The sequence below is a fragment of the Lissotriton helveticus genome, chromosome 9 (assembly GCF_964261635.1).
Source record: "Lissotriton helveticus chromosome 9, aLisHel1.1, whole genome shotgun sequence".
In the NCBI taxonomy this organism is placed as follows: Eukaryota; Metazoa; Chordata; class Amphibia; order Caudata; family Salamandridae; genus Lissotriton; species Lissotriton helveticus.
The window spans coordinates 1,254,064,376-1,254,090,130 of record NC_136070.1 but is presented as its reverse complement, the minus strand read 5'-3'; the positions used below and the strand labels follow the sequence as shown (position 1 = coordinate 1,254,090,130).

Below are 25,755 nucleotides of genomic sequence, written 5' to 3'. Positions count from 1 at the left end.
GTAATTCAAATAAAGAAAGCGGCTTGCAGGGAAGTTTTAATTCTGGAGCCCAAGCACTCGGCACACACCGTGCACCACTCACGTCTCTCTCTGACAGCTGCTCCCGGTCCTGTGGGTGGGTGGTTGAAGCGGGGCTCGTGCTCAGGCGCAGGCACAAACACCAGCACAAACACCGGCTGGAGCCATAAACAAACATAGGCTGCCGCGATGAGTTGAGGCAGCGACCGCTCGCCCTGAAGTGCGAGAAAGTGCGAGAAGTGCCCCTGGTGCCGGTATTTGCCGATATTTTGGCAGGATTTATTGCCGATGACAATGCTGCTGCCAACAGCCACCGCTTTCCTTTGCTATGCTGCGTGTGCAGGTGCGGCTGCGGTACGGCTTTCAGCTTCCCGAATTTTGGCGTCTCCGCTCTGCTGCTCTCGGCTTCTCCACCTGCTACACCCACTGCAGTCTGACCTTCATGACATCACTGATAACATTACTGCAACATCTAAAACTATAACATGTGGTTCTGATGAGCGGGGTCTATTGTTTCTGTCTGGTGGTAGAAGAAGAAAATGTAGCGCACAACTGCGCGGCCATCTGTGGAGATGTCCTACTCCGTGTGCTCATACGATGCCGGTAAAGAGTTCAGAATCTTCCGTCTCAGTGGGCTTACAAAAATGTTTCAGACCGGATCTCCGCTGCTTAATTTAAACTGCTCCTACGAACGACTGTCTTTCTGCAAGTGTTCAAGTCCTTGGGCAGCTCGACTGATGGTGTCCCGAGTTCCTCAGCACCCCAACTTACCTCCAGAACCACTGGTTCCCTTCCTCCAGCTTTCTGGTCCGAGCCTGCAGCCTTTGTTCGAAATCTTCATTCTTCAATGACTAATATTGGGCGCCTGATGCTGTGTTGGCATTCTGCACCCGGCCGTCTTTGTGCTACTGAGAGTGTGTGTTTGGTGCTGCCTGTGGCCCCCTAAGTGCTGGTCTAACTACCCTGAGATTGACACCCAACTCCGATTTTACTTACATTCAACCGGCACCTCTTTGTGTGTCCCCAGTCTCCACAGATTAACATTGGGCCCCTGTGACCGAATTTGACCTCTGCACCCAGCCCCCCCAGTGTCACTGGTTGTACAGTCTCTACACTTACCTGACCCTTGCCCTGTGTTGATCCTAAAACCTGAAGATCGAAATTGTAAGTTGTGTTAACATTGAACTGTTTGAAAAATGCAGTGTCCTCTTTTTTTACTGAAACAATTTCTTATTACTAAACATATTTTACTGCAAAAAAGTATTTTTAGTTCTAAGTAACAAACATACAACAAGCATTGGCATAGCCAATAGGTCTCGCATTTGGGACCTTATAAGTGGTTAGCCATGCAACAGTTGGTGTTGTTGCACCAAGGATATTCTGCTGCATAACTAAATACTTTTAGGGTCCAAAAAGCGAGATCTATTGGCTATGCCAATGCTTGTTTGTTGTTTGTTGCCGTTTTGTTTAAGTTGCCAGATCTACAATAGCTGGACATGGTTTTTGTTAATAGTTCTTTGCATCAAATGAACTTGTTTTTATTGCTCCGAATGTGGTTTCCATTCTGGTTGTAGGCAGCAGTCCTTCCAGGGGGTGTGGGGGCTGCCCATGCGCCGGACTTTGCAAATGAGAAAAAGCCTGGTGCAGGCGCAATTTACAAGTGTGGAGTGAGTGAGCCCCAGGCAGCATGACTCACTCACACACGAGTTCATGCACTGCACCTGCAAGAGCCTGCCTGCTGCACTGACGGCTGGTGGTGTGTGTGCTTGGTGAAAGCGTGCACTGACAGCTGGTGGTGTGTCTGCCTGGTGAAAGCGTGCACTGACAGCTGGTGGTGTGTGTGCCTGGTGAAAGCGTTCACTGACGGCTGGTGGTGTGTGTGCCTGGTGGAAGCGTGCACCGACGGCTGGTGGTGTGTATGTGCCTGGTGAAAACGTGCACTGACAGCTGGTGTTGTGTGCCTGGTGGAAGCGTGCACTGATGGCTGGTGGTGTGTGTGCCTGGTGGAAGCATGCACTGACGGCTGATGTGGGTGCCTGGTGGAAGAGTGCACTGACGGCTGGTGGTGTGTGTGCCTGGTGGAAGCGTGCACTGATGGCTGGTGGTGTGTGTGCCTGGTGGAAGCGTGCACTGACTGCTGGTGGTGTGTGTGCCTGGTGGAAGCGTGCACTGACAGCTGGTGGTGTGTGTGCCTAGTGGAAGCGGGCACTGACGGCTGGTGGTGTGTATGCATGGTGGATGTGTTCCCCTGACGACTGATGGTGTGTGTGCCTGGTGGAAGTAGGAGCATTCACAGCAATAGAAGACACAAATGAAACTGACGGAGAGGGAGGGGGAGAAGGGAGGGTGGAGTGCGAGCAGAGGAGCCTGATTACAGCAATAAAAACACAGATGGCACAAGCTCGTGAACGCAAGCTGTATCCCAGCAAAAGCCTCTGGTGGCACTTTTTAAAGCCACTTACTAAATGTCTCGAAGCGACAGCATGCGAGACCTAAAAAGTAATATTTTTAAGAACAATTGGTCTCGGATTTAGCAATTGAGTGTGTGTAATAATTTCTTGCCTGAGTATGTACAATAAATGCTTAACACAGCATTCTGATTGGCCTAACTGCTCACCACCACTACCACAAATAGAGAGTTAGTATTATCTGCTTGAGGCTCTTTGGGGGTCCACTGGACTCTGTGCACTCTATACCTTACTTTGGTATAGAATATACAAAGCCAGCATCCTACAGTGTGCAAGAGGCAGCACTTGTTGCAAGACTTGCAGTCATGGTTTGGTAGCAAACACAAGAGACAGACTTCCTGGGGGTCTAAAATGGACTTTTGTCCATGATAGTAGGGCAGGGCTTAAACACATCCCTAGCACTGCAAAAAAGTAGAACTTTGTGAGAAATGTCACAGAGAGAATCTATGAGTCAGCATCAAAGGATAGGGAGAAAAGGGATCTGATTTAAGGGCAGTAGGATTGTGCTATATAACTCTTATGACATCACAATCACACTCAGCTCACAACTGGATGGAGCCAGTACCACCTACTGGCACAGGAAAACAATTTCAAAGTTTAGAGATTCAACTTGAATATTTACTTGTTAATGCACCTGCAGGTAGAATTATCCATCAGAAGATTACAAATCACTAGACTGCATACAGCTACATACATGATGAAATGTAGAGTATGATGTTTGCAAGAAGTTAGGAAGACATTATAGAAAAATAAAGCAGTAGGTGGGCTCTTTAAAATGCAGATAGGGCACAATGAGTGAAATAATGGCTAAAATTCTTATTTACTTAATTTACAGCGTTCATGTGTTTATGTTTTCTATCTGCTAAAAGGTAGGCAGGGACTAAAATACATACCTGCCATAGAAAGACAAACTGCTTCACCACCAGTTTCAAGAAGGTCTCCTCCATGCTTGTTTCGTCGTGCAGAAGATGGTCGATCAAGAGGTAGACTATGTTGATGCAATGCCAACGGTGCCTAACAGAAGAAGATAGTTCAAAACACAAATTATTAGACTTGTGTGCCGAATGAACACATTACTTACCTTTGTTAATGATATATCAGTAAGAAATATTAGTTAGTTATAGATTCCTTACCTTAGAATTACCCCCAGGCGTCAGACTCGATCCAGAATGTTTTTTTGTCAGCAGTACCTCTGCGCGTTGGAAGGTGGCGTTGGTCGGCTCTGCGCCCATCGTTGACTTCGTGGTCCCTGGGATGACGTCGAGGTAGCTACTTAGATGCTACCCTCGTGCGCTGACGTCAGTTCTATACACGACTTTCCGTGCCAGAAACGCAGAGCTATGCAAGACACTGGCCACTGGTGCACAAACCTAGGGCCCTGAAAGCATATCCTTAACCCTAGAAATCAGTTCACAGAACGGGGAGGATGGGTGGGCGGTAAGGAATCTATAACTAACTAATGTAGAGGAACTCCTCGTCCCAAGACAGTATTTGCTGCCTTACGCCCTGGTGGAATGGGGGCGTAGCCCCACTGGAGGCTTCTTTTTAGCCAGAGAATAGCATGCTTTAATACACAAAACGACCCATCGAGAAATGGTTCGCTTGTGTACAGCCCGACCTTTCTTGGCGCCCATGCAGCCAACAAAGAGTTGGTCCTCCACCTGGAACTGTTTTGTGCGATCCAGATAGAAAGAGAGAAAACATTTTGGGTCCAGACAGTAGAGCTTTTCTTCTTCTTTCGAAGGATGAGGAGGCGGAAAGAAGGTGGGCAGCCCGATGTGAAAGACACTGACAACCTTAGGAAGGAAGAATGGACTAGTCCTGAGAACCACCTTGTCCGGATGGACAGGTAGGAAAGAAGGCTTGGAGGAAAGAGCCTGGAGCTCACTCACTCTTCTGGCAGATGTGATGGCTACCAGGAATGCAGGTTTAAGCATCAGAAGCCTCAAAGGACAGTTGTGAAGCGGCTCAAAGTGAGCGCACATAGGTTAAGACTAGGTTCAAGTCCCACTGAGGCATAACGAAGGGAATAGGAGGGAAGAAATGAGTTATGCCTTTCAAGAAACGATTATCCACAGGGGACTTGAAAAGAGAAGGCTGATCTGGAAGCCAAAGGAAGGCAGAAATGGCTTGATAGTGCCCAGAGCAGAGCCCTGCTGGGGTAAAGAAAGAAGAAACAAGAGAACCTCAGAAAGAGTGGCAGAAAGGGGATCCACAGCCTTTGCTGTGCACCATGCCACAAACTTGTTCCACCGGCAGGCATATACCGTCTTAGTGGAGGGATGCCTGGCTGCCAAGATTACATCGCAAACTTCGGGAGGCAGGTCAAAAGACATCAACTGCCACCGCTCAATCTTCAAGCCAAGAGGTGGAGGCTGGACAGGTTCTGGTGGAGGACCGTTCCTTGTTGCTGTGACACAAGATCCTCCCGAAGAGGCAAATGGGTCGGAGGATCGATGGCCATGTTGAGCAGCTCGGGATACCAGACTCTTCATGCCAAATCCGGAGACACAAGGATGACTTGGGCCCAGTCGTGCCTGATCTTCAGCATTCTGGGCAGAAGTGGTATAGGCGGAAAGGCGTACATCAGACCGCAACTCCACTACCGACGAAAAGCGTCACCAAGCGACTTCTGCCTCGGGAATTCCAACATGCAGAATTGTTGACATTGCGCGTTCTCTTCGGTGGCGAATAGATCTAACCAAGGCTCTCCCCGCTGTCGAAAGAGAGCTTGCACCACCTCCGATTGAAGACGCCATTCGTGATCCATCATGCACCTGCGGTTCGAGTTTGTCCGCCCTGGCATTCAGGGAACCTGCAAGGTATTGAACAACCAGGGATATGCCCTGACGTTCCAGCTATGTCCAGAGGCGGAGGGCCTTCTGACATAGGGTCCACGCCCCCACCCGCCTTGTTTGTTGCAGTACCACATGGCGGTGGTGTTGTCCGTGAACACCTGCACTACTCTTCCATGGACAGAAATAAGTAATGCTTTGAGTGCAAGACGAATCGCCTGAAGCTCCAGAAGAATGATTTGGAGCCCGGACTCCGCTAAAGACCAGAGGCCTCTGATTTCCGCCTCTCCCATGTGGCCGCCCCATCCCAGAAGGGATGCATCCGTCACAACTCTCTGTGCTCTGGTTGGGGAAGGGAGAGGGATCTGCTGTTGGCCGAATCCTGGTTTGTGAGCCACCACTGCAACTGTTGAACAGTGCCCTCTGAGATCTGGACGCAATCGGACAGATTCCTCTGATGCTGCGCCCACTGGAACTTCAAGTCTCACTGCAGAGCCTGCATATGCCACCTGGCATGTTCGACCAGCAGGATGCAGGAGGCCATGAGGTCCAGCAGCCTCAGGGTTATCCAGACTGAAACCCGGGATAGAGCTTGAAAGATCGGAATCATAGACCGAATATCCCAGACTCGCTGTTCGGCAGGATAAACCTGAAACTGCGTTGTGTCCAGAACCGCTCCGATGAAGAGGAGCTTCTGAGAGGGAATTAGATGCGACTTCGGCACATTGATGGAGAACCCCAGCGAATGCAAAAGGTCGGTGTAGTTTGGAGTTGGGAAATGACTGCCTGTGGCGAGCCCCTCTTCAACAGCCAGTTGTCTAGATAGGGGAAGACTGACACCCCGATCTTCGCAGGTGAGCTGCGACCACTGCCATCAAGTTCGTGAACACCCGAGGGCTGCTGGTAAGGCCAAAAGGGAGCACGGTAAACTGAAAATGCCTGTGGCCTACCGTGAATCCGCTACCATACGGACTCGATCCTACACTTTTCGCGTTGCAGTGGGGCTTGGCTGCAGCGTTTTGGGCTACATCATTCGGGGACGCCTGTTACTTCAGCTAACATACAAACACATGAGCATCGGTTTGAACCCTTCGTGAACCATTCAGCAATCTCCTCATCGACTTGTTTGAACATTCTTATTATACAAACGTTCATGATGTCTACTTTTTAGCTGTGCATACCTGGCCACGGAACCTGCGTTGGGGATCCTTATGACTGGTGTTTTACTTCCTGTGTGCATTCACCATTGCACCTAGACCCATATGCTTTGACTGCACTCATCCGAACTCTTGGCTGGTTGCTCTTTGAACACTTGAATATCCGGATTTCCTTACATATATGGTTCCTGACCTCATACTTATCATGTCTGGACAAGCCCCTTGCTGATACACGAAGTTGATATTTCGTTTTACTTAGCCTTGAAAAAGTCTCTGTACTTACCTGCAGTACTGACGAAACACGTGTCGGCTGTCTTTCTGTCAAGTCCACTTCTACGGATTTTTGTAAATAAAGAACATGACATGTTGAACCTTTCTTGCTTGTTTGTGATGTTCAACCACTGCTGCCATCGGACAATCTCTACCTATTGTTAAACAACTAGGAGACCTATTAGTCTGTTCACTCATACTTGTATGTTAGGAATGTGCTTGATTTGACCCTCTTGCTTCACTCGTATTTTGCCAATCATTGATTGTCATTTAATCCCCTTTTGGTAGTGGGGGATAGTGGTCTATGCAGCACTCAAATTCGTAACGGAAGATTCATTACTATTCCAGGAATTGTTATATCCCAAACTGTCACTAGTGAATGTGCGGTTATTTCCTTTTGGATACACCACTACCAATTTCCCTTTCTAACTTCTATGACTTGGACGAGTGGTGATGGCTCCACGACCGGTCCCTCAACCTCCCTTGCGACCGGGACCTCGAACGACGCAGAGCCGACTGCCGGCGCTCAAGCAGCTTTCAGGACCGCTCCCGCAAAGCCTTCAGAGCCATGGACCGGCAGTCAGAGCACGACTTGGGGTCGTGGTCGCGCTCCAGGCAAAAGAGGCACATGCGGTGCGGGTCTGTAACCGACATCAGTTGGGTACAGGAACCGAATGCCTTAAATCTGGGCATCCCTTGTGCACCAGAAGTTGTAGACTCAAAAAAGACGTCTACAAAAGTCGCTCAAAAAGTTCAGTAAAAAAAATGACTGGAGGAACTGCTGTCTCCGGATCTGCGCTGGATGGCGCAAAAAAAGAAAGAACTGACGGCAGCGTGCGAGGGCGGCGTCTAAGTAGCTACCGCGGCGTCATCCTGGCGACCACAAAGCCAACGACGGACGCTGAGCCGACCGACACCACCTTCCGACTTGCAGAGGTGCTGCTGACGAAAAAACTTTCCGGATCCAGTCTGACGCCTGTGGGTAATTCTATGAAACGGAATCTAAGGTAAGGAATATATAACCAATGCGTTTCTTTCAGATTTCACTGACATAAAAACCTGTGTAAAAGAGACAAACATGTTTAAGCTGAAGGTGTCATTAATCCTATATTTGTTTACTTACAATTTATTTGTACTGATCAAGTACAATTAACCTTCCCTGGGAACCAAGAGCATAGGAACACATTCTCCAGCTACTTAACATTTCCCATTAGCAGCATTTTGCTCTGTAGGCTGGTCAAACTAAACAGGACTATTCATAATCGTACCTTTCTGCGTGCCTATTTTACAAATTGAAAACCCTCCTTACTGATAAGATTTTGATTCCAACCTAATCGTTCAACCCAATGTCTCAGCGAAGCACAACTTTTCTTAAAAGGGATGCTAATGTTAATTGTTGTAAAGTTTGTGAATGCCATAAGGTGTCTTGGCGCTGCAACGTGCATAGATCTTACTGTGCTGTGAAAATGAGTTTAGAGAAGCAAGGGCTAAGAAATTAATTTGTAAAAAGCCAGTTTCTTAGGTCTTTTCTGAACCTAAGCAGGATGGACTATGATTTAAATCTAGTGAAGGTAGTTCCAAGACTGATTATTCACACTCCACTCCTTGGTTTCGTTGTCGCCACTGCCGCTTTGCTTCTCGTTGAGCTGCTTAGGTGCTGCTTGGCTCAGCTCTGCCGGCCGGGGGACCGCACTGGGTTTGGTGAACCCGAACTTCCCAGGAGCCTAGGCCTGGGTCCTGGTCCCTAGACCCCCCGCAGTTGCCCTGGTGGAGGTGTTGGACGCGGCGCAGCAGAGGATCTAACAGCCTGATTCATGTAGCTAAAAGCGCTCGCAAAAGGGCCAGATTCTGAGAATCTGGCCCTTTGCGAGTGCGATTTTTGCATTTGGTATTCATCATCCCAAATGCAAAAATCGCTATTTAAGAATTCACATATTTGCGAGGAATGGCATTTAAGGAATCTCTAATAGAGATTCCTCAAATGCTATTCATGACACACAAAAAAATTGCGATTTTGCACTTTTGGGCCGCTATTTACCGAGAGGTCATACCTCTCGGTAAATAGCAAAAACTCAGAAAAATGCTTTTAAAAGCATTTTTCTAAGTTGCATGTTGCACACACACATGTCCTTTGGACATGTGTGTGCGCAACACCTGTTCAAATGTGCATTTTAGGGGTGCTACAGGGTGTCCTTTGGACACCCCTGGCACCCTTAAAATCGCTATCTGATTTGCGAGTAGGAAATTGCTACTCGCAAATGAGGGATACTCCCCATTCATTCCTATGGGCCTTTTGGCCCATAGGAATGAATGGGGAGTTATTCCTTTTTTAGCGAGTAGCAAATTTCTACTCGCAAATAGAGAACATGTAGGAATCGCTATTTATTTAGCAATTCCTACATGAATGCCGTTTTGCGTGTCCTCAATAGCGAGTCGCTATGATTCGCTATTAGGGCCACGCAAAACGGCCCGTACATGAATCAGGCTGTAAGCTCCGCCATTATCAGCAGGCAAGGCTATCGCCCTTCACTTTGCGGCGGTGGCGGCAAAAACAATGCTCTGACCGCAGTGTTCAGTGAAAGCAACTGGAGGCTGCAGAGCTGCAGCAGAGAAGCGTGCTAGAGGTAATGAGCGGCGTTTGTTGGGGGCTGAGGGAGATCACTGTATTTTCTTTCTTCATGGGCATTTCGAGCCAACTCCTGAGTCCGAGCCTGGCAAACCGAGCTCGGGCCTCTCGGACTCTGTCGTGTCCCAGTGTCTCCTGGCAGAAGTCGCCCGGGTGGGAGGGAGTGTAATAATTTCCCCCACAGCTCACCCCCCACAGTTGGCTGGCAGACCAACGGTTTTTACAGGAGATTACATTGGAGGCTAAATTGGAAGCAGCAAGCCCCCGGAGGTAAGGCGAACCGGATGGCATGGTGCAGCAACAACTGCATAATCAGTGCGAATCTAGCGCTGTGATGATCTACGTCCAGGAGCAATCAGTAGCATGCGGGGGAAAGAGTCACTGCCGAATCACTGCTGTGAATTAAAGCAGCTGAGGCCTTCTTTCATAGCCTCTGGCAGGTGGCAGACTCCTCCTTTTTGCGCTTTGCTCCTAGTCCTCCTAGTCCTTGCCTGCCCTGCTTGCCTGCCCTGTTTGGGTGTTGTTTGGACGTTGCTGGGTTTGCCGGGACTGCTGGCACAGCATATCTCTCTGGCAAGGGTTAGGGGCTAGGGGCCAAGGCAGGGCCGGACTGGGAACCACAACCGCCCTGGCAAAGTGCTCGGCCGGCCCCCCCCTCCCCACTCTTGCGGGTTGGAGGTGCCGCCGAGCTCTTTGTCGGGGCCGGTTTTCAGCCGATTTTGGTAAAGGGCCGATTTTGCAGCTATGCTGCAGAAACAGCCCTGTAACAAAAATGCCCCCCAGGGGCCCAAAACTGACAGAGGATACAGACTCCACTCAGCCATCTTCGGAAAGGGACAGTATTATAAATTGTTTCAAAAATACTAAGGCAGAAACTATGATAAGAACTCGTTACAACAAGACTATAACCAGGATGACACTCCATCAGGAATTCCGCAAAATCTAAATACAAATATTCAAGTCTCTGGCGGAAGCATGGCGAATTTGGACAATCGGGACATTAAACGTATGGAATTAGAGATCACAAAGGGGAGCCATCACTTCAATAAGGTCATGGTCCACAGGGAAATGGAGAATACTAGCACCTGTTGATTTCGCAAGGAGGTTACGACAGACACACAAACTTCTACCTCTACAAATACAGAACACCGCCAAGGACAGCATCTTGTGGTACCCTCAGAGCCCAATCGCACCAGTGAGGTATTAAATCAGAGAGATCTTGCAGGCCGATTGACGGAAACTGAACAAAAGGTGCAATTGACAAGAATAAAAGGGAACCTGAGTGGGACAGGAGAATGTCAGAACAATGCTGCCATTCAGATCACTAAGCAAGAAACTGTCCCTTAAGGGATAAATTGGGAGGAAACAAGCACCCTTTGGTTTATACCAGAATACACCTCCAAGGGTCGGTATGACATCATGAACCAAGGCAACATACTGCGTCTGCTATCCCACATTCCATCCTTGACTGAGATCAAGACAACTGATCTAGACTCGATTGAATTAATCAAATGCAAGGACTCCATGGCAGGAGAAAAAACGAGAGCAACATGGAGTTCATCTACTATTGCACAAAGAATACATCAAGAAAGTGACATTTTCAAGAGCTGGGGGATAACTATTACCCCATATATTAAGCCAGGATATCCCGACCTGCTAAGGCCAAAGCACACAGGGGAAAACGAGGTGTCCACAAACGGGTCCACTGTATCCGTATTGAAAGGAGCCATGGGGCGAAGCAAAACGAATGGGGAAGTCATTTTGGCAGATTCTGAAACCTATCGCGACTCCACTACATCGCCGAATTGGGATTCTGATATAAGATGGATCTTGAGAACAATAAACAACAATAAAAAAGATTGACGATTTTCTGAAACACTAAAAAGGCCGGACACAAAAGGGTCATTACGGATATGGAAAAACCAAAAGGAAATGATGGACGGAGCGTTGACAATACAAGCACTCACCCCCAGTCAACTGATCTGGTTTTAATCCATCACCGTTCTTTAGCCCACTCTGCCACCCCAGTTCAGACATGGCCATATGCAAATCAGTCTGACCCTGTGCCTCATGGGAACAGTCCAGCCCGAACTGCCAAGCCATGCCTTCCCTGGACCGGAAACAAGCTACAGAGGACCGGTTTCTGGCATTTCAGCCGTCTTCAGCCCGGCTTGCTTGAATCCAGTGGCAAAGTGAGAAAGGGACTCACGTCTGAGCATACCCTGCCAACTTATGGCAAACAAAGAAAAACCAAAAGGAAATGATGGACGGAGCGTTGACAATACAAGCACTCACCCCCAGTCAACTGATCTGGGTTTAATCCATCACCGTTCTTTAGCCCACTCTGCCATCCCAGTTCAGACATGGCCATATGCAAATCAGTCTGACCCTGTGCCTCATGGGAATAGTCCAGCCCGAACTGCCAAGCCATGCCTTCCCTGGACCGGAAACAAGCTACCGAGGACCGGTTTCTGGCATTTCAGCCGTCTTCAGCCCGGCTTGCTTGAATCCAGTGGCAAAGTGAGCAAGGGACTCACGTCTGAGCATACCCTGCCAACTTATGGCGAACAAAGAAAAACCAAAAGGAAATGATGGACGGAGCGTTGACAATACAAGCACTCATCCCCCAGTCAACGGATATGCTCATGGAACGTGAAAGGTCTGGAAAATAAACTGTTGGATCTGGACTTCATCAACTATATCAGGGCTTTTGATATTGTGGCTCTACAAGAGACCTGTCTGATTGATCCCCTCCACATGCAAGGATTCCTGCGTTTCTACACAAGTGCACTAGCAGGGGCAAAATATGGTCACCTTCAGGGGGGCCTGGTCATATACCTTGCATGTACAATCAATCCTACTGCCCGTGAATTTGGTCCTACATCACCAGCAGCCCGGACTGTAAATGTATTCTCTTCGGAATCAACAAAAGCAACAGGCACCAACATCATAATAATAAACGTTTATATTCAACCAAAACGAAAAAGCAAATTAATAAAAGAAATTAGTAATTTTGAAGAAACATGTATTAGAGAAGGACCTACAACTGAACTTATTGTTACAGCGGACCTAAACTTAAACCTAATGGGCTCCTCAGTGGACGACAAAGTGTCCTTACAAAATACATTTTGGAATATCCCAACGCAAGGGAAATTGCATCCATGCAAGCAAACTAAAGCGGGACAGTCAGCCCTAGAGGAATTGGAACATCTAAACTTAAGAGCACTAAATGGCAGATCAAGAGCAGACAATCCTCCCGTAGCAACACACAGCTCATTTAGAATGAACACCATACTGGACTACACTTTTGTCTACCTTGAGTTGTTCCATCAAATTACCCTATTTCAACTGGGTGATAAAGGAGATAGCGATCACTGGCCACAAAAAAATCGAGCTCAGAACAATTGTCTATATGTTCGAGCAGTGCCGGGCTCCTCGTGGATCAGATTTCACCATTAACCTCAGAGAATCAAATTTAAGACTGCCACAGATTTCAGAATGCTGGGAACTGCAAAAGAACACTTTGACTGGAGGGCCGGACAAGATGAGGTTAGGAAGTGGGAAAACTTCACGGATACCATGGCATTCAATGCTACTAACATCAAACACAAAACCCAACAGAGATTCGGAGGAGCAAAGTCAATATTGCAATCTGCTATGAAAGAAATTAGGCAGATCAAGAATTCTATCTTTCGCTCAATGAGACAGCTACGGTGTAACCCTCAAGATATAACACAATTAAATTTACTGCGAAAGAAAAGGGCTCTATTGAAAAAACAAACAAGCATTTACAATGCAATGGTTTTGCCTTTGTTAAAGTTAGAGCTATTGGCATTGCCCTTGACATTATTTTTATTTATGTTTTTTTTTAAAACATAAATTAATGGCATTGTCATTTACAATGCAACTAGCTTTATCTCTCGCAGATGACACACGCAAACACCCACAGAGGGGAGCCCCCCCACACACACACAGAGCCCCCCCACACAAACACACACACAGAGCCCCCCCACACACACACACACACAGAGCCCCCCACACACACACCCACACAGAGCCCCTCACACACAGCCACACAGAGCCCTCCACACACACCCACACAGAGCCCCCCCACACACTGCGACCCCCCCACACACTGCAAGCCCAACACACTGCGAGCCCCCCCACACACTGCGACCCCCATTTCAATAGATGTGTGATGCTTACCTGGTACTAAATTGGTCCCTGCATGGCTGAAAGGTTGAAATGGTGTAGGAGGCAAGGGGACAAATGTGAGCATGGAGAGAAAGGAGTATAAGTTTGAGATTAGTGACTGGGTGAAAATAAAATCAGGAAGGACACAGGGTGGTCTTTCCAAATTAGATGGTCTATTTCAGGTAGAAAATGTCAGTAGGTTCTTTGTGTTCTTGAGGGGGGATAGGTCCAACCGGCACCATAATCGGACGTTTATTGTTTATACCCATTCACAACAGGCAACTAGGCAGGATGGCCGTCTCAGAGCCCAATCAGCAGTGAAGCAACAAGGTCCCTAAACCTCCGTAAAAGCATGTGTAACACTGAGGGGCCCTCCTCAACACACACAGGGCTTGATAGAACTTAATTAGTTCCATAATGACAATTATTGCCAGACCAAAAATGTGTTTAAAACAGTAACATACACACTTGATATCTAGGAGAGCTCACCGTGTAGCACTGCAGACCCCAATTTTACCCCCATTTTTGCCTGCACACCCTAAAAACGACCATATACAACATGTATACACTTTACGCGTTTAATAGCAGTTGACTAGGAAGTTCAGAAAGCTTTTTACAAGCGAGTAGTCCGCCTGCTCACGTTTTTTCTGGGTTTTCCGCTGCTCGAGTTCGCATTTTTAACATGAAAAGCAAAAGGAAAAACACAAACAGACTCGATGGGCTACTCAACATATCTAATAATATACAACCGGATATTTGCGTGTCTAAAGTTCAAAAATGGGTTTTGGCAACTTCCAACTGAGCGTTGAAGGGACTGACTGAGAAATGTGTGTCTCCGAGGCAGGGTGACAGTGTAAACAAGCATTTACAATGCAATGGTCTCGGCAATATGAAAGGTAGAGCTATTGGCATTGCTCATGACATTTTTTTGGGGGTGTTTTTTAAAAAAAATCATAAATAAATGGAATTGTCATTTACATTGCCCATAGCGTAATCGTTAAATAAATGGCCTTGTCATTTACAATGCCAATAGCTTAATCGCTCGCAAATGCATGACCTATTGCATTTTACACCCACACAGAGCCACACACGCAAAGCCACCCACACACACATAGAGTCACCCACACAATCTGCACTCTGAATCTGCACTCTGCACTCTGAATCTGCACTCTGAATCTGCACTCTGAATCTGCATTCTGAATCTGCATTCTGCACTCTGAATCTGCATTCTGCACTCTGCACTCTGCACTCTGAATCTGCACTCTGAATCTGCATTCTGCACTCGGAATCTGCACTCGGAATGGAATCTGCACTCTGAATCTGCACTCTGAATCTGCATTCTGCACTCGGAATCTGCACTCGGAATGGAATCTGCACTCTGAATCTGCACTCTGAATCTGCATTCTGCACTCGGAATCTGCACTCGGAATGGAATCTGCACTCTGAATCTGCACTCTGACTCTGCACTCTGAATCTGCACTCTGAATCTGCACTCTGAATCTGCACTCTGAATCTGCACTCTGAATCTGCACTCTGACTCTGAATCTGCACTCTGAACTCTGAATCTGCACTCTGAACTCTGAATCTGCACTCTGAACTCTGAATCTGCACTCTGCACTCTGAATCTGCACTCTGAATCTGCACTCTGCACTCTGAATCTGCACTCTGAATCTGCACTCTGCACTCTGAATCTGCACTCTGACTCTGAATCTGCACTCTGACTCTGCACTCTGACTCTGCACTCTGACTCTGCACTCTGACTCTGCACTCTGACTCTGCACTCTGACTCTGCACTCTGAATCCGCACTCTGACTCTGAATCTGCACTCCGAACTCTGAATCTGCACTCTGCACTCTGAATCTGCACTCTGACTCTGAATCTGCACTCTGACTCTGCACTCTGACTCTGCACTCTGACTCTGCACTCTGACTCTGCACTCTGACTCTGCACTCTGAATCCGCACTCTGAATCCGCACTCTGACTCTGAATCTGCACTCTGCACTCTGAATCTGCACTCTGCACTCTGAATCTGCACTCTGAATCTGCACTCTGCACTCTGAATCTGCACTCTGCACTCTGAATCTGCACTCTGAAATTTCCCTTCCGCCAGACATTTCTAATCAAGCGTGCTATGTTTGAACCGGACAGAGGTGCAGCACGGTACAGGCGGCGGCAGGAGCCACGGTGCATCCATCTTCGGCATTTAAATAAAGCACAGCTGGAGCCCTTCGTTCAAACAGACATGCCTCAACTATGACCGAACCGAGCGATCCTCCTACCCATGGTCATTCATCAGGCCCACAGTCGCCTACATCGTGTGCATATCAACAATTATTTACTTCACGAGCTTAAGTCAATAAATCCACGAGTGAACAGGAAAGGCCTGCGTTTATTAATATAAAAAGCATTGGCAAAGTAAAGAGACCTGACACGTAATGCAGCCATACTCCAGGGGAGGGATGGAGACACGAAGCGGAAGAAAGCCTAAACCGCTGACCAATAACAAGCAAATGGGCGTGACAATAAGCCAAGCAATAACAAACAATGGATGGCCTCTAGGCGCACCGAGAAACAAGCTACCAGTATTACGAAGAGCGGGAGGGGTGCGGGGGCGGGAACGGACACACGGACAGCGGGTGGGAGCACTCACCTGTACTTCCTCCGGCGGCGGCGGTCGGCACACACAGGCACGTGTTGCAATGTTAATTGCATTCGGGAACGCCCCCGAATTGAAAATACGAGACTGCATATATTACAAAAGGATTCATTTAAATGTGCATTCTTATTTTCAAGGACATTTGCAAGTTGTTTAACTATCTTAAAGAACTCTTCAGTCGAGTTTTTGCAAGTCTCGACTTATGCGTCACTCTGAGGAGTCCGCCTCTCGAGGCTCTGTAGAGCAATCACTTAAATCCTTTCCTGTACGAAACGCTCGGTACACGAAGAGACCTGCAAGGGTAGAGGGCTCATGTAGCTCCCTGAAGCCCCTCTAGAGTTCAGACCGAAATAAGGAGACTCACAGAGGACGCTTCACAGGCGATCATCTTGGGTGGGCAACACGCCCTCTTCCATACCCAAGAGCCACTCTGTTGTACTTACTGCGTTCTGTGCACAGCGTCCTGACCTGACTGTTTCTAAGCGCTAGTCTTGCGCGTGCTCTTAAGATCGCTCCCAGTCTGTACTACCTACGCCTTGTCTCCAGCCCCTGCCTGTGCCCCCAGCAGCCCTTGGCCTGCACGAGAGAAGGTTCCACGAGGCCCGCTAATAGGCGCTTAGTTGAAGTGGCTGACGCTGATCCTGGGACGCTCTGGCCAGCCTCATCTTTGCATTAAAAACGGGTAAATATTGTCTTGTCTGACACCTTTAATTGGTCCCGCCAAGTCACGCAGTGCTTTGTGGAGCAGCGAGCCCCCTGTGGGAGCTCGATGGTTAATGCAGAGGGCCGAACTAAGGCACTTCCTCCCTCCACCCCGCTACCCCACATCATCCCTGGTTAGCCCCTGGCCTGCAGCCTTTCTTCTCTGATTGAAGCGCCTGTCACTTCACTGCCTCCTGCCTCTCGGCAGCATCGTTATCTTGTCAAGCCTCTGAAAGCGCCTCTTACATCTGTAGCGCTTTGGCAGTGTGGCAGCCTTCAGCAAACCTGTCTCTGCTCGGGACAGCACTATCTGTTGACTCCCGCGGGCTGTGCAGGGCGGAAGTGACTGTGACGTCACACATAGGGCCCTCGTCCCTCAGTATCACTCGGTATCTGAAGTGAACGCTGACTGCAGAGATCAAGAGACCCGTTTCAAATGCATCCGCAATCTTCCTCTTACGATTCCCTGTGCCAGTGATATATCATACTGAGTTAGGAACATTTTAGAGATCTGGGTGTAAGTCATAGGGCAGAGGTTAAATCCCTGCCTGGACTGACTGAGCCTTTCATGCTTCGCAGCCGATGCGATTAGCACCAGGGATCTGGCTGGTAATAACGCCTGTTTTATGCAATGCTGCAGCATGACAACTCCGAGAGCAGGCTCGCTGGCATGTTTTTACCAGATGATATGATGAAAATCTTGCGCCGTGTTGTGTCCGCACTTCTTTTAGTGAAAGTGAGCAAGGAAGGGTCAGGAAGCTCAAACCAACATTCAAAAAGCAGTTTGTGCTATTGAATAACTTTGTTGAGGCCTCTGTGGTGTCATTATTAATATATCCACCCTTTCCTGTTCTCAGCTGCTCTGCACCTGCTGCAGGTCGCCCGGCGAGCCTCCCGCAGCCTGAACCAATGGCAGCGCGGCTCCCGGGTGACGTCAGCGGTGGTTCCCTCGGCTTCTCCGCGGCCCCGGGGCTGCGGCGGTGATTTTCACGGGCAAAACGGCTGTGCACAAAAAGCGCTCAGGGGGAAGCACAGCGCTTCGGACTGACTGACTGCCAGCCTCTATACCGGCCATCGCACAGGAGCAGGAAGGCGGGTGCCCTCAATCCCGGACCAGATTCGGGGGCGTTCCCGAGAAGAGGCTTTCGGCTGACGTAGCCAAAAGGGAAAAATTCTCGGGAACGCCCCCGAATCTGGTCTGGGATTGACAGACAGAGCCTTCTACCAATGGCTAGCCTCCATTTATGGAGCTAGCCAATGGGAGGAGGGGGCAGATACCCGACCCCACATAGAGGATTAGAGGATATCATTAGATTTTGCTAGCGCATGCGTACTTCGTACGCATGCATCGCTAGTCAAAACCTAAAAAGGGATGCTAACAGAGAAATAGAGAACAATCTCAGCGCTAAACTACATTCTGACAACAAACAAAAACACAGCGCAAGTTTTTGGAGAACCATACATCAATTTCTTCATCCTAACCACGATAGGATTTCCTCAAACATTTCGGAGGAAGTATGGACAAAATATCTTTGGTCTCATTTCCACAAAGACTCAGAGTTTAGTGCAAAGGGGGAATTTTCTACGGTTATATCAGAAGGTCTTAACACCAGTACAGCGTATACAAGAAGAAACCAGATCGCACTACGGGAAGCAGATGGAGACGTCTTAAATGACGACCTGCCAACAAATCGAATAAAGATCATTAAAAGACAAATAGGTATGGGCAGGAGGGAAGGGGCACTGGGCCCAAATGGAATACCACCAGTACTCTAAAAGCAGGAGTCTACTTTTTGGGCTGAAGAGCTAGAAGCACTGTTCTGGGAAATAAGGACGACAAACATCTTGCCAGAGTCCTGGAGAGGATCTATCATTGCACCAATCCACAAGTCAGGGGATAGGTCAATCCCACAGAACTATCGGCTAGTGGCGTTAATGGACAATGAGGCAAAAAATGTTGCTGGATTGTTACTAGATGAGCTCCAGGCATGGGCAGAAGAAAAATCCGCTATCCCAATAAACCAGACTGGATTTGCGAAAGAAGTGGGGACAACCACAAATATAATAACGATGGCAATGCTTTTTGACAAGGCCGAACCGTCAAGGAGTTCCCTGCATTTATGTTTTATCTACCATAAAGCAGCCTTAGACCAAGTCAATCGAAACAGACTATGGTCCAAACTGAATAGCTGGGGGCTCCCCAATCCCTTCTAATTCTGCATACTAACACCTGGGTTCAGATTAAGTTGGGTGATGGATCATTCCTGTTGAGACGAATACCAACGGACAAAGGGCTTAAAAAAGGATGCGTTTTAGCCCCAACACTTTTTTTTTGTTGAAAACAGATTTTATTAGTCAGGTTGTATATAGCGCGCAGCGCCCTACGCACCAGAGTCCTCTGCCAAAGCATTTCCAGTACATCTAAGACAGCAAACGACTCTTGATTTGTAGCCTTTTACCCCCCACCCGAAAGCAACAGCCCCATATACCGGAGCATAAAAGAGTAACACACCCCACCCCCCAAAGGTCGCACTAGTCCACATTGCCTTGTCCACAGTTATGCATGAAAAATGCTCAAAAGATCCCAATTCCCGTCCACCACCCCCTTTATTCCAACCCTCAATATCCATTTGAAATCCTCTACTAAAACTGGCAACAAGGGCTCTTCCATCGCAAGGGGTTCCAACCATAGACCCCGATACTCCGCCCATTTATAATGTTTGCGCGGGCACCCCCTGGCCACAAAAATGGTCTGCTCCAGGCCCATACAAAAATCTAGGCCATTTTTCCAAGCTGCCACCGATGGAGCCCTCGTTGCTTTCCAGGCTTGAGCAATGTGCCGCTTTGCCAGGGTGCGTCCCAAGAGCAAAAGGTGTCGTTTATAGATATTGTCCCCCACCCCCTCCATGACATGTAACAGTTCCAGCTGTGGTGTGTGGGTAAGCTCCCAGCCCAGGACCTCTGAGAGACGAGCAAAGACCCCCCCCCCTCCAGAAACGATCCAATGATGTGTATTGCCAAACTGTGTGAATAAAAGTACCTCCGCCTGGTCACAACGCAGACAAACCGAGGAGGAGATAATACCTGCCTGCCACAAGCGCGTCCTAGTAGAGTAGACCCTGTGGAGGTATTTAAATTGGACTAGGCGAAGTCGCATCGCAATAGCCGCCCCCCGTGGAGCTGACAGGGCCTCCGCCCAGTCCTCTTCTTCCAGCCCGCCCATGTCAGCCTCCCAGTCCCCACCGAGCTTCCGAAGTGTGGAGGAGCAATGTACTACCAGGGTTTGATATATACGCAAAATCTTCTTTTCCCCTAAATCCCCATAAAGAGTTTAGCCTCGATGGGACTGAACTCAGGGATGGACTCCAGGCCTGCAGGCTAGGGGATAACGCATGCCGCAGCTGCAGGTACTGATAAAACTGCGTCTGAGGCATATGAAACACCTCTTGGAGATCCCAAAAGGATTTAAGCGTTGTATCTCCCACTACCTCGCCTAAGGTGGAAATACCAATGGCGTCCCACCCCCTAAACCCCAGAAGGGCCGCCAACTGGGGCAGCCACCCGTTGTTCCACAATGGAGTCTCCCGGGTCATTAGCCCCAACACTTTTTAATATTTTCATAGCTGATCTAGTACCGGGATTAAATGCCCGTAACTCACACGCTCCAAAACTGGGAGACATCTTACTGTCTCCTATATGCAGATGACATAGTCCTGATCAGCCACTCAATCCTGGGACCGGTTTCTGGCTATCAGCCATCATCAGCCAGGATAGCTTGACTCCAGTGGTGTGGAGAGCATAAAAAAACGATGGATTTAGGCCCAGATCTCTGTACTGGGGTGAATGTATGACATTGTTCTGCATTCTTTCCATCAATTGTTGTTTTTGCATTTGTCACCCCGAGTGGGATGGGTATGCTCAGACGTGAGTCCCATGCTCTCCACACCACTGGAGTCAAGCTATCCTGGCTGAAGACGGCTGATAGCCAGAAACCGGTCCTAGAATGCTTGATTCCGGTCCAGGAAAGACATGGCTTGGCAGTTCGGGCTGGACTGTTCCCATGAGGCACAGGGTCAAGGCTGATTTGCATATGGCCATGTCTGAACTGGGTTGGTGTGGAGTGCAAAAAAACGATGGATTTAGGCCCAGATCTCTGTACTGGGGTGAATGTATGACATTGTTCTGCATTCTGACCATCAATTGTTGTTTTTGCCTTGGAAACTCCAACGCGCAGAACTGCTGACATTGCGCGTTCTCTTCGGTGGCTAATAGATCTAACCAAGGTTCTTCCCACTGCTGAAAGAGACCATGTGCCACCTCTGAGTGAAGACTCCATTCGTGATCAACATGCACCTGTGGCTGAGTTCGTCCGCCCTGGCGTTTAGGGTACCCGCCAGGTGTTGAACTACGAGGGAAATGCCTTGACGTTCCAGCTACGTTCCAGAGATGTAGAGCCTCCTGACATAGGGTCCATGACCCCACCCCGCCCTGCTTGTTGCAGTGCCACATGGCGGTGATGTTGTCTGTGAACACCTGCCCTACTCTTCCCTTGACAGAGGGAAGGAATGCTTTCAGTGCAAGTAGGATCGCCCTGAGCTCCAAAACGTTGATATGGAGCTTGGACTCCGCCGGAGACCAGCGGTCTCTGATCTCTGCCTCTCTCATGTGGCCACCCCATCCCAGGAGGGACACGTCCGTCACTACTGTGTACTCCGGTTGGGATAGGGAGAGGGATCTGCCACTGACCAAACGCTGGTTCATGAGCGACCACTGCAAGTCTTGTGCAGTGCCCTCAGAGATCTGGACGTAGTTGGACAGGTTTCCATGATGCTGCGCCCACTGGAACTTCAGGTCCCACTGCAGAGACCGCATATGCCATCTGGCATGGTTGGTGAGCAGGATGCAGGATGCCATGAGTCCCAGGAGCCTCAAGGTCGTCCTGACCGAAACCTAGGACAAGGGCTGAAATATCGGAATCATAGCCCGAATGTCCCAGACTCGCTGTTCGGGAGGATAAAACTGAAACTGCGCCATAACCAGAACAGCTACGATGAAGAGGAGCTTCTGAGAGGGAATCAGGTGCGACTTCGGCACGTTGATGGAGAACCCCAGCAAATGCAGGAGGTCGACCGTAGTCTGGAGGTGGGAGACGACTGCCTGGGGCGAGCCCGCCTTCAACAGCCAGTCGTCGAGATAGGGGAAGACTGAAACCCCTGATCTGCGCAGATGAGCTGTGACCACTGCCATCACTTTCGTGAACACCCGAGGGGCGCTGGTAAGGCCGAAAGGGAGCAGGATGAACTGAAAGTGCTCGTGGCCTACCGTGAACGGTAGGTAACGCCGGTGGGCTGGCAGGGTGGGGATATGAAAATAAGCATCCTGCAAGTCCAACTCCACCAGCCAGTCTTGCGGGTCTAGGGCAGAAAAGACCTGAGCATGCTTGAGGATTGGGAACCTCTCCTTCCAGAGGAAGCGATTGACGTTCCGGAGGTCTGAGATAGGACGCAGACCTTTGTCCTTTTTTGGAACCAAGAAGTAGTGGGAGTAACATCCACGACCTACTTGGCCAAGAGGGCCGCAACTTCCTGCTGGAGAAGTGCCAAGTGATCCCCGATATGCCGTGGTACTGAGGTGGCATGGCTGGAGGGGTAGTGTCGAAGGGGAGGGAGGAACTCCTTCGTACTATCTGCAGAACCCACCTGTCCGAAGTGATGGTGCGCCAATGGAGGAGGTGATGGCGAATCCTGCCGCCCACTGGCGTCTGATGGGCCTGAAACACCAGACTAGGAAGGTTTTGAGGCGATTGTGAGGGGGGCGGTGTTGGATTGACATGTATATCAAAAGAGGGAGTGGAGAGGCAACGTGTCTTCACAGACACAAGGGGTGGATTCAATCTCAACAGCTACAGTTAATAAACAAAGAGAATCCACCCATGTAAGATAGGTAAAAGACTGCATAACAAGGTCTGGAAAATGGATGTGTTTCCTACAATGGTGGGAAGTACATAGTGTTCTTTACATACCCCTCACACACCAAAAGGGCCCTTGGTGTCATGCTTCACCATAGGGGTCTTCGTGTCCCTCTACGGAACGCCGCATGCTACTAACCAGCAAATACGCGGGAGCACTGATGTGATCGCTATGTGTGGTGTATGAGGGTAGTGAAGAACAAGTTACTTACCTTCGGTAACGATATATCTGTAAGAAACAGTAGATAGTATTAGATTCCTTACCTTAGAATATCCCCAGGCGTCAGTCTGGATCCGGAAACTTTTGCGTAGCAGTACCCCTGCGCGTCGGTAGGCGTCGTCTGCAGGCGTCCCCTGCGGCTCCGCGTCGTCGGCGTCGTGCGCCGTGATGACGTCGCTGGAGTATATAGACGCCGCCTCCGCGCGCTGACGTCAGTTCTTTGCACACAGCTTTTCCGCGCCAGAACACGCAGAGCCATGTGAGAACCAACACTGGTGCCATTTGAAACTAGGGCCCTGAAAGGGATGTCCTTAACCCTAGGTATCAGTTCGCAGAACGGGGAGGATGGGCGGGGCGGTAAGGAATCTAATACTAACTACTGTTTCTTACAGATATATCGTTACCGAAGGTAAGTAACTTGTTCATCTGAAAGAAACAGGTTAGTATTAGATTCCTTACCTTAGAATAGATACCCCAGCAATACCAACCCCGGAGGTGGGTCTGCAAACCAATACAACCTACACCAGAAAGTCCTGGAGGACCGAACGGCCAAAGAAGCCGTCCCTCCGGACTTGACTGTCCAGGCAGTAATGCCTCGCAAAGGTGTGCAGCGAGGCCCATGTAGCCGCCTGGCAAATGTCCTGCAAAGGGACTCCCCGGCCCAGGGCAGTAGTAGCCGCCGTGGCCCGAGTGGAATGGGCCCTCAGCCCAACAGGAGGCTCCTTCCGAGCCAAAGAGTAGCATGCCTTGATGCAGAGGACGACCCACCGAGAGATGGTTCGTTTCTGTACCGCCCTTCCCTTCTTCTCACCCACGTAGCCAACAAACAGTTGGTCATCCACCCGGAACTGGCGTGTGCGATCCATGTAAAATGAAAGCGCACGTTTTGGGTCCAGACGATGGAGCCGCTCTTCATCCTTCGAAGGATGCGGAGGCGGGAAGAAGGAGGGCAAGGTGATGGACTGCCCAATGTGAAAAGCAGAGACTACCTTGGGCAGGAAAGAAGGTCTAGTCCGAAGCACCACCTTATCAGGATGAACAGACAAGAAAGGAGGTTGAATAGAAAGAGCCTGGAGCTCACTCACTCTCCTGGCAGAGGTGATGGCTACCAGGAAGGCCGTCTTTAAAGTGAGAAGACGGAGAGGACAGGAATGAAGGGGCTCAAAGGGAGCGCACATCAGGAAAGTCAGAACCAGGTTCAAGTCCCACTGAGGCATCACGAACGGAGTTGGAGGATACATGTGCGTGATGCCCTTCAAGAATCTTAACACAATAGGGGACTTGAATAAAGATGGCTGATCAGGTAGCCTCAAGAAGGCGGAAAGGGCAGAAAGATAGCCCTTGATAGTGCCCAGAGCAGAGCCCTGCTGGGCAAGGGAAAGGAGGAAGAGAAGAACCTCAGACAGAGGGGCAGAAAGGGGATCCACAGCCTTTGCTGTGCACCATGCCACAAATCTGTTCCACCGGCAGGCGTATACCGACTTTGTGGAGGGACGCCTGGCTGCCAGAATGACATCACAGACTTCAGGAGGCAAGTCAAATGGCCTCAACTGTCGCCGCTCAATCTCCACGCATGGAGGTGGAGACTGGACAGGTTCGGGTGGAGGACCGTCCCCTGCTGCTGCGACAGAAGGTCCTCCTGAAGGGGCAGACGGATCGAGGGACCGACTGTCATGCTGAGTAGCTCGGGATACCAGTATCTTCGAGCCCAGTCCGGAGCCACAAGGATAACTTGGGCCCGGTCGCGCCTGATCTTCTTCAGCACTCTGGGCAGAAGTGGTATAGGCGGAAAGGCGTACAACAGACCGCAACTCCACTCGCGCCGAAAGGCGTCGCCGAGCGAGTGCCGTCTTGGAAACTCCAACGCGCAGAACTGATGACATTGCGCGTTCTCTTCTGTGGCGAATAGATCTAACCAAGGCTCTCCCCATTGCTGAAAGAGGCCTCTCGCCACGTCCGAGTTCAGACGCCATTCGTGATCCACCGAGCACCGACGGCTGAGTTCGTCCGCCCTGGCGTTCAGAGAACCTGCCAGGTGTTGAACCGTCAGAGTCACGCCCTGACGTTCCAGCCATTGCCAGAGACGCAGAGCCTCCTGGCAAAGGGTCCACGACCCCACACCGCCCTGTTTGTTGCAGTACCACATGGCGGTGGTGTTGTCCGTGAACACCTGCACTACACTCCCGTTGACAAAGGGGAGGAATGCCTTCAGTGCTAGGCGAATCGCCCGCAGCTCCAACAGGTTGATATGGAGCCGGGACTCCGCCGGAGACCAGATGCCTCTGATCTCCGCCTCTCCCAAGTGGCCACCCCAGCCCTGGAGGGACGCGTCCGTCACAACCACGTGCTCCGGTTGGGGAAGGGAGAGGGATCTGCCTCTGACCCAATCGCGGTCCGTAAGCCACCACTGCAACTGTCTCGCAGTGCCCTCCGAGATCAGGACATGGTCGGATAGGTTGCCCTGATGCTGGGCCCACTGAAACTTCAGGTCCCACTGCAGAGCCCGCATCCGCCACCTGGCGTGATGCACCAGTAGGATGCAGGAGGCCATCAGCCCCAGAAGCCGCAGCGTCAACCTGACCGAAACCCGGGATAACGGCTGAAAGATGGGAATCAGAGCCTGAATATCCCGGACCCGCCGTTCCGGGGGATAAACCCGAAACTGCGCCGAGTCGAGAACC

The 25,755-nt window shown here is 49.7% G+C and overlaps 1 protein-coding gene across 1 annotated transcript in view; it reads right to left on the bottom strand.

Moving 5' to 3' along the window:
* LOC144783414 (E3 ubiquitin-protein ligase rnf213-alpha-like) overlaps window positions 1–25,755 on the bottom strand; it is a 2,376,820-nt gene that overhangs the window by 1,609,382 nt on the left and 741,683 nt on the right. The window contains exon 15 of the mRNA XM_078662402.1: window positions 3,380–3,500. Within this exon, the coding sequence (XP_078518528.1) occupies window positions 3,380–3,500 (121 nt within the window). The remainder of the gene's footprint in view (window positions 1–3,379; window positions 3,501–25,755) is intronic.